We start from the raw sequence: 13189 nt of genomic DNA, 5'->3' as shown, positions 1-13189 counted from the left end.
TTAGGGGCAAAAATGTAAATAAAAAAAGTGACAGGGTTATTACCCAATTAAAAGACCATTCAAAAAATCCAAGACTTGGACAGCGGATGTGTTTGCCATAAAGCAACGGACTGAGTCTCAGAGGAGGTGGTACTGTGCCTTTTGCCTCAAAACGATATGTAAGCAACGGATGTGTTTCGAACTCCCGCCATATAAGTTACCCTTTGCCTCTTGGACCCTTGGCAGCAGTCTTCTAGACGATGAAAAGAGCAAGAAGTTAAGGCTGAAGAGGCCCTAAGGATCCTAAAAAAAGTACTGCACGTCAGTACATCACCACTAGGAAAACGCCCTACAGTGGAGACGTGATTGTATTTCTGCTTCATTTTTTGTTGTAGAAGAAAGGTCTTTCTGCATCTGCATTACCAATCGGTCTGTTTGGTGTTGAAAATGCCACCGTTTTTCTGTTTTTGAGAAAAGAAAAATTGAAAGCAACATAAACATGATAATGTCAAATGTGTATTCAAAAACCGTTTAAAAAAAATATAAATAGGCCACTTTTAGAAGGTGTTAAAATGCTGATTTTTGTGTTTGCAAAAATGCACAGAATGTAAAGTTGAAAAACGATTTTTCATTTCTGAAACTGGAAAGTTGGATGGAAAAGCCAATTTTACCCCCAAACAGGCCTTAAGGTTCAACATTAGAATACACATAGACATGAAATGCCAAAATTTTATAGTTTTTCTTGCTGTATTATGATGTAGAGGGCGGCAGGGGGTTGTTTATTTTTTGGATTAGCTTACCTAAAAGCGAATTTAGATATTGACCATAACCAACTTTTCCACTCAAATCAACCCAAGCGCAAGCGCAAGCATGTGTCGACGATTGGCTTGGCCATCCTTTTAGACTAGTCAAAATTCAAATCAACAATTACGCTGAAGGGCCAATTCCGGAAAGAGTGTCCCATCTTTTTATCTTTAGTTACGGAATCCTTCCAGGATGCGCACCATCCATGCCTGCTCTGCTCTTTCGGTAGTTTGATCTTATCCATGTGCTTTAGGAAAATGGGATTTTTTGTTCACTTTATTTATCCCTTCTTAGTAACACATGGTGATGAAAAAGGGAGAAAATTACTTGTATTTGGGTGACTTACAGATTGCATGAAATCGGGTTCTGTTCTTTATGCTTTCTGTTTTGCTTGCCATTGGACTAGACAACTGGCTTGCTTTCACACGAGAACAAGACCTGATCCTTAATCTAATCATATATATATATATATAAAAGATATTATTAGACCTGTTTAACCCCACCCGAATTTTGGGAAAATTATGATAAAGAGACCATGGGGAGTGGGGCTTGACGGAGGAACAAGCAGTAGGGTTCTCAGAACAGGTCAGGAAGGTATGTGGGCATCATGCAAAATCCAAGTTAAGCCCTCGCAGATGACTCCAAAGGAACAGAATGGAGTTTAGGCAACAGGGATCATGATTACGGCCATTTTTCCAATTGTGGTTTGGTATGTGGCTAAAGGACTCGTAAGTCTCTTGGGCCTGGGTATCAGATTTAGGTGAAAAATAGGCCAAAGGGAAAGTGGGTTTATTTCGCTACTCCCACTGCTAAACTCTAAAGAATGACTTGCTCAAGCTGCTTTGTGGTGGGCCTTCACTCAAATCTAATCGTGGAAACCAAGCTGGAATACCGCCATCTACCGCTGAGGTGGGTCACACTCCCAACCTCCCAGGATTTTATTTTGAAGTACAGCGCAAATGTGAGGAAATAATTAATTGGAAATTCCGAAATTTCAAGTTAAGGACACAAAATTCGGAAATTTCAATAAAGATAAAATTCAAGCCAAAACGATTTTCGGAGTAGCTTGAAAACCGATTTGAAGGATGCGAGGAGCACAAATTGATCTCAACCAATTCAAAGAATGCAGACCAACCCAGAACATGATCGTAGTAAATAAATTCAAGATTCTCTTAAAACTTAGTTTTTTCAATACATGAACAGAATTTTTGAGATAATAATCAAATCAGCAGCATATTATGTCCCCTTAATTGTTAACAGGATTCCTTATACTGCTAATCTTTATTTTTTCAAATGAAAACTTTCTTTCTTATAAACAGAATCCATCACCCGACTGTTGACCAACTTGTAACATAAGGGCCATTAAATAAGCCAATCAGATCATTATTTTCCACCAACAACCTATAAATGTCAAAATAATGCTAAGAGCTAACAGCAGTGTCAACTTCTGGAATTATTTTCTCACTTCATCGTAGCATTGCTGCTTGTCTAGTAAAACAAGGACACGGATTTGGGAATAGATTCTATCTCAGCCTAATAAAATACTAATGGGAGGTCCTAAAAGCCGTTCCTTAGCTCTTCATCCTCCAAAAAATGGACCCAGGGCATGATCAAAATGAAGAAAAACAAAATGTAAAAGGCACAACCACATGAAAAAATAAAAAATAAAAAATAAAAAACATGGAAAAAAGAAAAGGAAAAATAAGAGTCTGTTAAAAAGAAACGGGGGCTGATGCCAGCAGATAGAAAAAATCCATTTTATTACAATAACTGGTGAAAACCTTAAGGAGCTGTCCTTGATGTCCCAAACTTTGGAGAAACAACCAGAAACATCTTGTAATAAATCTGGGTAAACACCACACAAATACTGTTAAACAAACATACAAGCATTCCACCGGAACACTTTCAGAAAATAACAATAGCAGTAATAGTACTAATAATGTACATGAAATGCTCCCACAGTTTTTATGTATCTCATCCCTCCCAATCCCCGAATGTCATGCATGGATTATCTACCACATTATCCACAAGAAAAGAGACAAAATTCAGAACTAGATAGCTAACCGCCAAGAAGAAATCTTTAACTCCAAATGACTGTTTAGGACAGACTAAATACCACCACTGCCTTTGTTGGTTACATCGCTCCAGATATCTCTTCACCTCTGCCACTTTCTCTCTGAAACAAGCAGGACTCAAGCAGTAAGTAACAAAACCAACAAATGCCAAGATGCATTTTTCTTTTTTCCGTTTTTCTAAAACATTTTTATCAACAGTAAAAATTGAATCTCAGACCCATCTCTCTCCATCCAGATATGTACGATACCAATAAGCCAGGATGCAGAGTTGGTTGATGCTGAATTACAAGTACATAGCTGTATTAAGTACGTCTATTTGGAATTTTAGAACTATGGCAGACAGGAAAGGTTGCCTAAACAAGACAAGATACTCCAAATACATTAAAGGAAACCCTGTAATAACAGGGTATTACTAGGTAGCCCTTGAATAGCAAGCACAGAACTACATTAAGGGCATCTGATTGAAACCTCAGGATTCATGGCTTAAAGAAAATGTTTTGCTAAAGAAGACAGATGAGACTATGAATACATGGGCATAAGAATCTCGAAATGCAGATTTTTGTGAAGCCCCATCAAACCAAAACCCAAACCCAACCACCAAGATATAGAATCCATGGGGTAATTTAAGTGCATTTTGCACAGTGCAACAGAGATCTTCCTATCTAATCAGAAAGGAACCATAATCCTACTTGTCCTAATCAATACGAGGAAATGAAGCAAAGAAAATTCAGCTGCTTTTCATGTACTGTGAATAGTCAGGGCATTGAGGACTATCCAGAAAAACATTTCAGGAATCACTCTTCTATATGAGATTCTCAGTCTGGCATGTCTGCCATTTCACCAGCAAGACATTCTCATTCTGAATTTTATTCTATGATACAATATCCAAAAAGAAAAAGGGAAATGGAAAGCATTCCCATCCCCACAAAGGAGAAAACACACACACAAAAGGACAGAGTTAGGGCTCCTAAAAATGGTTACAAATGCTTGAGAATGTAAAAAATAGCCCCTTTGTTAACAAGAATTATCTTGCCTAAGAACAATATTGATATAGGTTCAAAGGAATCCTGGACTAAATCATACATCTCTATCTTCTCAACCCCAAAAATTTTAAATCACCAAGAACTGGGAAACCACACATGGTAGCTGGTAATGCATTTTTATCATGTAAATTTTGGCAGATCCTCAAACATAATTTAAACATTATAGGAAGACTTCTTGAGTGTAAGCTTTTTTTTTTTTTTTTTCTGAGTAAAAAGGGTTATACTTGTGCAAAATATATCTGCAAGAATTACAATCTTAAAAGAAAACAGGTTCAGAAAATACCATGGGGAGGATTAGCACTATTTCCCTTTGCACCCTGCTGAGCTTGAGACATAGATCTCTGGATGCGAGGAGATCCCTGCCTTCCATTTGCACCAGGCAGGGAGTGCCTCTTCTTGATGTAAATGTCCTTGTCTTGCACATCTGGACTTGATCTGGGAGAGTTATTTGCATGGAGCTTGGCTCTTGCAGACTCTGTGGCTTGCATGTAACTGGGCAGAGAATTACTGCTACTACTATCTCTCGGTTCCTGATCAACATTATCAGGTCTTGTTGAACCAAAAGAATTGCGTCTCTTCCCAGTTTTCTGATCTTTAGGCAATTGTTCCATGCTACTCCTTGCACCAGAATCATGGTTTGGATTTGAAGGGGATCTCTTACCTGCTGACAGAGATGCACGCTTTTGGTTGGACCCACTTTTATCAGTTTTGCTCCTTTTAGCTTTCACTGATACCTGGCTGGAAGGTGTTCCTTGGGACTCGGGAACAGTGATGTGGCTCCTTGGAGAAGCTTCTGGTGATGACCTGTATGCTTGACGGCCTGTCTGAGGGTCCAGTTCTATCTGCAGATCAGATGCAGTTCTCTCTGGCTTCTGCTTTACCTGTGAGGAGTCCACATCTACAACTGAATTAACAGGTTCACCATTAACAGCATCACGTTTCTCTGGTGGAGCCAACATAGTGTCAGATAAATTAGACACTGCGATGGTGGACACATCCTTGGATTCAACATCAAGGCCTCCAGTGCTGTTGAGATTGCAAATCACTTCTTCTGAGACTTTGGCTTCATTGTCAAATTCCATGGCTCCAACTTCGGATATATCAGGTGAATCAAGAGTAGAAGTAATAGAAAGTTCAGTGCCACATTCAGAGCCACCAACTTGAAGCCTTGAATTAGGTGGAATTGAATTATCTTCGCTGTTAAGATCCTTTGTCGTGATTGAGGTATCAGCTGCAGATGAAACTGTCTCGATGTTTGATTCAACTCCAACATCTTGATGGGAAGGACTGATTAATCTACCTGAATTGGCTGTAGAACTCAGCTCTTCAAATTTTGACTGGGCAGCAACAAATGCAGGATTACTCACCTTCCTCGATCCAAATACAAACTTCTTCCCTTCAGTCTCCAGTTGTTCAGAGGCAAACCTTTTAACAGAACGTTTGGGTTGTTCACTTTCCATTTCAGACTTACCAGAAACAGAATTGAACTCTGTTAGAGATTTTTCTTCTGGTTGCATCGTGTGATTTGGGAGCAAATCTATCTCTGATGGGGAGTCTTTTGCATGTGATGTACCACCTGTATTCTCTGATGGAGGTAGCTCAAGATTGTCCTTTACCGAAGAAGAGGTAGGGCAGCATGTCTGAAAGTCAAAGCTCTCTGCATCATAAGTGATTAAATTCTCTTCACTTTCAGATGGCACTGCTGTTTCCCTAACATTAGACTTCAAATCTTCAGACTCACTGGTTGTTTCAGATGTAATTCCAGTTTCTACTTGGACAGCAGAATTCTCAACTCTCTCATGTTCCAGTTCCTCTTTCTCCAACACTGGTATCTGTGGTTGTCCAAGATTTGATGATGAGACAGACATCCACCTCTCCAACCATTGCCATCCAGAATTAGGTCTTGAAGGATCACATTTAATGTGGATAGACTTGGTTCTTGGATTTGATTCCAGTAGCTTGATTGAGAGAAAAAATATATATATCAGTTTAAGTATGTAGAAGTGCTATGTGAGATAACTAGGCGGCATTGCAATTGCAAAGCAATGGAAAAAAAGATATCATATCACCTGACGGGCAAAGCCATTGCTAAGAAGCTTGTCAATAGAAGTGTATGTTGCAGATGGGTCAGCTGATGAATTTTCCTTTTCCTGAAACAAGAGACGATGATTAGACAGGGTATTAAGGAAAATACAGCATGTCTACAAAGTACATTTAATGACATTCTGATGAGAAGGATAAAAGATATTGTCATTGGATTTATAGAATTAAAATTAACTTAGAACCAAACTCTAAAAGTCCAATTGATGGGTTTTATACTGAAAATAGAAGGGAAAACAAGGTTAAGTGTCACAGCAGACATACTTGAAGCTCTTAATGCCTCATTTCTTGCCTTCCAAATTGCAAGACACAGCCCTCACTAATGCTTGTACAGAATATAACAGTAAAGACATTTTTTATAACTTGTCACACAGTGGAGTGGGAGCCAACAGAAAGAAATGAAGGAGAGTTGCATTAGATTGACTGCTAGCATGCAAGCTATGATCAAACACATGCAAGACCAAAAATCCTAGAGGCAAAACAAGAATCATGGAACTCAGCCCAGTTAATTGAAAGCAGTTTGGCATGAGTACAGGACAATTACCATGGGCTTGGAACTAGGTTTATCTTTCCGATCATCTAACTTCCCTGCTTGAACTCGGCGAGCACGAACAAGAGCTTGGATTTTAACAATGGCCTGAACTACACGTAGGGTTCCCACAGCATGCCTCCGAACCAAATGCCCCCGGACAGCAGCTTGCAACTTGATTACATTCTTAAGCTTTAGGAGTGCTCTTTGAGCCTGGCAATATATTAGACAAAAGGATAAGTTAGAGGGCCATTCACCAGAACTTCCACAAAGGTAACATTTAGGTTGAAAATGTACCAAGAATCCTCTGACAGCGGCCTGAATTGCAATAGCAGCAGACTCATCCACATTGACATCAACCTTACTTTCATTCTCTGAAGCAACAACAGTCTCGGATGCTTTTGAGTTAAATGAAGTCGATAACTGGGGTTTCTCATCTGCCCATTGCGGAACAGAAGTTTTCTCGGGTATGGTAGAGTCAACTGGTGTTTGAAAGTTAATAGCCGCAGATTCTGGGCTCTCCTTATTCCCAGAAGAAGGAATTTCTGAAACCACAGTGTTGCTTAGAACTCGATGCCTGGCAGATCTCTTCCGGAAACTCCACCCACGTTTATCACTATAACCCTTGCGCTGAAATGACATCAAAAAAACCATTAAACAAAAAGCAAGTTAAGGAGGGATGCAGGGAGAAGAAGGAAAAGAAAGCTGTGACTCCCTTCTTCAACTCTGAATGGGGATCACATGAATACTCCATCCTAACTCTTGTTTCTTTTCTATTGATTTATAATCTAATTCATTGCATTGCAATCCTAATGTCATTGCAAGTAATGTCATGATTAAATAGGCATAACTACAGGATTGTCAAATGCAAGAGCATTGGCATCTTCACCAAAGAGAGCATCCAGACTATATGCGACATAGATGCACTTATTTTAGTTAACGGAAACAAAACTAAGAAAATGAGAATTTATAAAATATGGAAAATGTATAAATTGCTGATGTTAACATATACATCCAGGGGCCAAATTTATGGAAATATAAATGAATGTTCAGTAACTTGGAATAGTTGTAGTAAAACATGAAATTTCATATGAGAACTCAAGAAATATCAATAGAGATGAATAAATGATTTAGAGACAAAACTTTAGAAAGCAAGTGCATACATGAGATGTGGGTGGTGTGCAAATTGCATAAACACCTTCCTGCTCAGCATATAAAAATGATTATTTGAAATAGTACCATACTATTTAGTCATTACATACCATATAATGGTTAAATTTATTACATTTAAGGAATCAAAGTAAAATACAATGAATGCAAGTATCCATCATAGTATCAATGTGAATCACATGGTTGAATTCATCCAATCAAATTGAAGTCTTGATGCTTGATTATTGAAGCGATGCTGCCCGACCTAGTTACCTGACAGGCCCAGACCCATTCAGAGCAGACTGACCAAGATGCATGATTAGGCCATTCAGGCACGTTGCATTGAGACCATGCCCCTTAAAAATAAAGCCCATAAAGCAGGTCCATCACTCTCTCATAGTTCCGATGTGAATAACAACCCAAGTTGGACCATAGTTCTAACTGCTAAACCATAGTTTGTAACCATCAACTATGGGTCATCAGACTCTTCACAACTTATAAATGGGTTGTTCGAAGCCTCATGGAGAAGAAGCAGAATTCACTGCACTAGCTAGATTCCTCACTGCCTCATCTTCTTTTTCTGACTTCTTCATTAGAAAAGGCATGCTAAAAAACACCATTCCTACCATCCCCTGTTACAGGTTATCAAAGTAGTTATTAAAGGTACCACGAGGGAGCGGGAGCATCAATGTTGTTGAAAGAGGTTCTTTGCATCAACAACTCAGCTTGGAGGAGGATATTAACACTACAATTATCAAAAGATACCTATGTATAGACACGTATACGCAAACACACACATAGACCAATCTATCTTCCTTTATTGGTTTTAATCATAAACACAGGACAAGTATGTCCAAGCCAGCTGAATTCAGGATCATTTGATCATTATTTTTGTGTCAATCAAAGTACCAATATTCCCCAATAATTATCTTCCTTGTAAGTTTACTAGCAAAAGCATCATAGCCATCCCATATTTGTTACTTATTCCAACAATTTGGACTCTTTTCCTGTTCTTGCACATCAAAATAATATCTTTGCAACGGAAGCCATAATCATTGTATTTCCATAGTTTTTTTCTTAGAATTTTGAAGAATTTTCTCAATATCACCACCATAAATGATATTTCAGTCTATGCATGGGAAATTGATAGCATTCTCGACAATGGTGGAACAGTGAATTTCACTTGCTGCTTCTACAATAAGGATTTACTTCACAAGGAGCTGGTTTACAATGCTTACCCAGCCTTTTTGTGCTTCTCTTCATTAGTTGGGGTAGACAGTAGGATATAAGATGTGATACTACCAGTGCAGCACTCTCATGTCCATCCAGCAAGGAATTGCTTCAGAAACTCTAAGCACATGATGGCTTTCCATTTCACAAAAACTTGACTCATCCAATGCATTAAGAACTAGAGCCTAAGGATCAGTGTATATGACTGCTATGGTTTATGGTAGTGGTAAAGGATCAAATGTATTAGATGACACTAAGAAAAGGAAGAAAAAAAGGTGTTCTACCAAAGAGAATTTGCAATATTGCAGGAAAAAATTTGTAGTAATAACCAATTAATAGAAGTTGGGTGGCAGGGTACCCAATGTAAATGCATGCAGCACCCCCAGGAGCCAATGGAAGCACTCACTCAGTAAATCACTACTGTACTCGTAAGAAGCCAACAAAATATTAATCATCCTTTTGTTGCAACAAAATATTAAGAAACAAGAAGTTTCTTAACCACAACTTAAAGTAAAAAATGTGGACCCCAGCCTACGACAATGCATCTTCTTTGTATCCTTTCAACAAAACCTCAGGCTCCACTCTGCGTGTCTAAAGCTCTGTTCCTTTGTCGTAGGGAGCATGGACACTGTAGACAAACATGAATTACACCATAGTACATGTCTGCATTTGTAACCTATGTACTTATGTACATAAACACTTCCAAAATACAACCCATTTCTCTAATGAATGGAAATCCTATTCCACCTACACTAGACAAACTATAAATGCTATTCTCTGTAAAACATGGATCGATCACATGGCTTAGACCTTCACAGAAGAATCATGCTATCTTGATGCCTTCCAGTGACCTAGAATGCAGTTATAATACTAATAGCTCCAGCAGAACTCTAGCTGTAAATTTGATGACTTCACCTTTCCAGTCATTATCACAAGTAATAAAAGCAGAATTAACGTGGGGCAGAAAAAGAGCATAGACTATAGTATAAAAGATTCTGTTTGCCTTTCACTTTAGAATTTTTAAGCAGAAAGAAGCCAAGCCACATGGAAGTGAATTTGAAGGTACAGGGACCCACAAAATCAATTCTACAAGTTAACATCTCACCTTTCTTATTAATAACATACAATGACATCACACCTTCTATTTCTCTTTGAGGGATTTTATCAACGAAGAACATATTTGGTCGGCTATTGAGACTCATGCTCCTAATCAACTAACCACTGCTAACCCACCAATGTCTTTATAGATTCGCCAACCAGAGTAACTTAGAGACAGTTTTTCCATCAATGTCAGGTACAAATAAAGAAACATTCAGATAGCTGCTGCATCCCCTCAAGATCAAAACAATATAGAATGTTTTGATAAAAGAAAAAGGGCACCTCATTATGAAAATGCCATTTTGTAAGGCACAATATCCACAACCACAAATCTGTCTATTCAAATATAAGAATTATTTAACTAAACTCCTAAAGTGAAAAAAATAAAAAATAAATAAAAAAATAAAAAATCAATGTAGTACTTAATATTGATAGATGCTTAAAATATTTTGCATCCTTCCCTAGTTTAATTCACCTCTGCCAATCATGAACTTAAAAGTTGCTTTTATCCTTGGCATATTATGCAGTTGATCCACATAATGCCCTCAAATGTCGCATAAAATTTCAACCAATTTGAATGTCTACCCTTCAAAAACACTCAATCTCCCATGGATCCAGTGGACACCTTACTTCTACATCTAATCTAATCATCCATAAAAGCATAAAATCCCAGAATTGTGAATGGAGCAGTGCGCGAACAACCTCAGTGGATCAAATGAAAAATGACCAGAGAACTTCAACCATTTCAAATGTCTGTACTTCCAAAACAGCCTATGGCCATGGATCAGTGAAAACTCTAGCTTACATTTATATAATCGAACATAAATGCACCATGATCATCAATCACAATGATGATCTCACCCAGTAACAACATTAAACCCCTAACCTATTCAATTAGACCACCGCATCAACAAAATCCTTAAAATCCTCCGTTTGATCGCCGAGAAAACAGAGAAAGAGGAGAGAAAGGAAAAATTCAAACTCATCCAGGCAAAACGATTAAAAATCTACGCATTTTCTCAGCAACCAAACGGAGCATTACCGATTTCCGACCAACGCCACAAATGCAACTGAAACAAAGCATCAAATCTTCATTCTATAAAGCTAAACACAAACTGAACTTCAAAAATCAAACAAAGAGGAGACAGAAAGCGAGAAAAGTCAGAAACGAAAACTCAAATCAGGTACCTCAGCGAGGTCGAGCTCATCTTGGCCGACGGAATCGCCACCGCAAGAAATGATTTTGAAGCAAGAAGCTGATCTTCCCATTTTGCTTCCTCTCTCTCAGACTGGCCTCTGAAGTGACTCTGCTTACCCTATGTGCTGCTCGTTGGAACTTGGACCAGGGACTTAGAGAGAGCACGGACCTCAACGCTCTCCTAAAATCTAGCTCATTTCTATGTTGGAGTCCGGCTTTTATCGGGTCCGTTTCCTAATTTGCTCCCCTTGCCCGTTTCTTGATAGATAATTAAAAAAATAGTAAAAAAAGCTGTCAGATCTCCCACACCTTTTCGATTTTTACTTTTCTTTATTTTCTTTCTTTCAATTATAGGAGACGAAGGCATCTTATCCGGCCGTTGGTCAGGACTCAGGAGAGACTCGTGAGAAATTGAGGCAACCGAACAAATCTCGTGGATAAAGTCACCCTCCTCATTTATCCACGGCATATGTTTCCGTGTCCGATGAATGTTGCGGTCATTTCCACTCACAAATTTAGACCCTATATCGCAAAGATTTTGTCTTTCTAAAGTAATCAAAAGGGCTACAGCCTAAAGTTGTGTGGATGTGTTTGGCAGAGGACAACCTTTTATTCCCACTGGAATTTTGTGGTTCTACTGCCTCTTCATTTTTAATTACAGTACAGTTGAAACCCATGATTAATTCTTATACAATAGGACAACTTTGATAGATGACATGCAATGAGGCATGTATTTCTTATATGGTATCTCGTCTCTTTCGGAGAATCTCGGAGAAAACATATCTTGTAACTTAATGCTGCCCAATCCATGGGAAGGAGCATCGGTTTTTTCTTTACAAAAAAAATAGTATTTAAAGCAATAATTATTAAAATATAGCATCATTTTAAAATTATTCAACATATTCTATGCTTTTTAAGAATTATTTTTTGGAAAAGACATGAATTAAATTTTTAAGTATATATTAACTTTGTAAAAAATAACTTTAAAATTATACTCAAAATATAACTTTCAATCACATTTCTTTTAGACTCTAAACGGGGCACAAATAAAACAATTATTTCAAGGGGCAGCAATAAATGAAGAACCTACAATATTTAATGCAATGAAAAGAACACTTCCCTTTACACATGATGTCAAGGATCAAAGCCACTATCAGGATTTTAATTTTTTAGGAGGCATGTGCACCTTCTTGGACTTAACTAGCTCCGTTAGTGCTTTTAATGCCTTATAATTAAAAAATATTTTTTAAAATATATATTTTTAAAATTGTTTTATTTTTAAAAAAATCCAATGCCCATTAAATGGATTCCCCAATAATAAAAAGATTCCATACGGGCCAACCTCATCCAAGCAATGCTCATTTTATTGGATGGCTGAAATGGGTGAAGCTCTTGGGCATGCTCCTGTACACATCAATGGGGTGGGTTCCAAAGGAAGTAAAGTCCATATGTTATAATGTCACGCAACCTCTAACCATCATAAGAATTTAAGAACTTCTCATTTTTATTGATATGAAGTTCCAACAAGATGACAATTCAGCATAATGGTGGGGGCATTTTAGGAAGCTTCCTGCAACCCACGGTTACCTAACCGGTTGACATGGGTAAATTTGTGATTAATGCTCAATTGTAATTCTATTTTTCATAGCCCATTAATAATTAATATTATGATCTAAACCACTAAAATAATTAGTATTATTTTATAAGGCAACAAATATTAATCACAATATTTAATATGTAATGACCCGTACTGATTACATAAATATTATTCGTTTTAAATTTAAAAAGACTCTTATAATTTTAAAACATATATATATATAATTAAAAGAAACTTATATTGTGTAAGAAATTTTTTCTTTTATATATAATGTCATGGGATATAGACCTGTTTTAAAATTATGAGAATTTATTTTGATTCAAAATAAATAATACCTACATGATTGGAAATGGATTGTTATAAAATATTTGTCATAAAAAATTTATA

The 13189-nt window shown here is 37.5% G+C and overlaps 1 protein-coding gene across 1 annotated transcript; it reads right to left on the bottom strand.

Annotated features, from left to right (window-relative positions):
- Positions 1 to 2526: 2526 nt before the first annotated feature.
- On the bottom strand, positions 2527 to 11689 carry LOC100259212 (protein IQ-DOMAIN 32). The gene is made up of 6 exons (XM_010666479.3): positions 11196 to 11689; positions 6828 to 7160; positions 6546 to 6743; positions 5971 to 6051; positions 4185 to 5859; positions 2527 to 2959 (listed from the first exon to the last, which is right to left on the bottom strand). The coding sequence occupies exons 1-6, from the start codon at positions 11274 to 11276 to the stop codon at positions 2940 to 2942; spliced, it is 2388 nt and encodes a 795-aa protein (XP_010664781.1). The 5' UTR covers positions 11277 to 11689; the 3' UTR covers positions 2527 to 2939.
- Positions 11690 to 13189: the final 1500 nt, after the last annotated feature.

Source organism: Vitis vinifera, chromosome 18 (assembly GCF_030704535.1).
Source record: "Vitis vinifera cultivar Pinot Noir 40024 chromosome 18, ASM3070453v1".
Classification (NCBI taxonomy): Eukaryota; Viridiplantae; Streptophyta; class Magnoliopsida; order Vitales; family Vitaceae; genus Vitis; species Vitis vinifera.
The sequence above is the reverse complement of the archived record's forward strand: the minus strand, read 5'-3'. Positions and strand labels throughout refer to the sequence as shown.

Excerpts from the sequence above, each read along its gene's own strand:
- LOC100259212 (XM_010666479.3), bottom strand. The coding sequence starts at position 11,276 with ATGGGAAGATCAGCTTCTTGCTTCAAAATCATTTCTTGCGGTGGCGAT. Across the intron at positions 6,744-6,827 it reads CCGCTGTCAGAGGATTCTTG|GCTCAAAGAGCACTCCTAAA; the intron begins GTACATTTTCAA and ends ATATATTGCCAG. Across the intron at positions 5,860-5,970 it reads GCAATGGCTTTGCCCGTCAG|CTACTGGAATCAAATCCAAG; the intron begins GTGATATGATAT and ends CTCTCAATCAAG.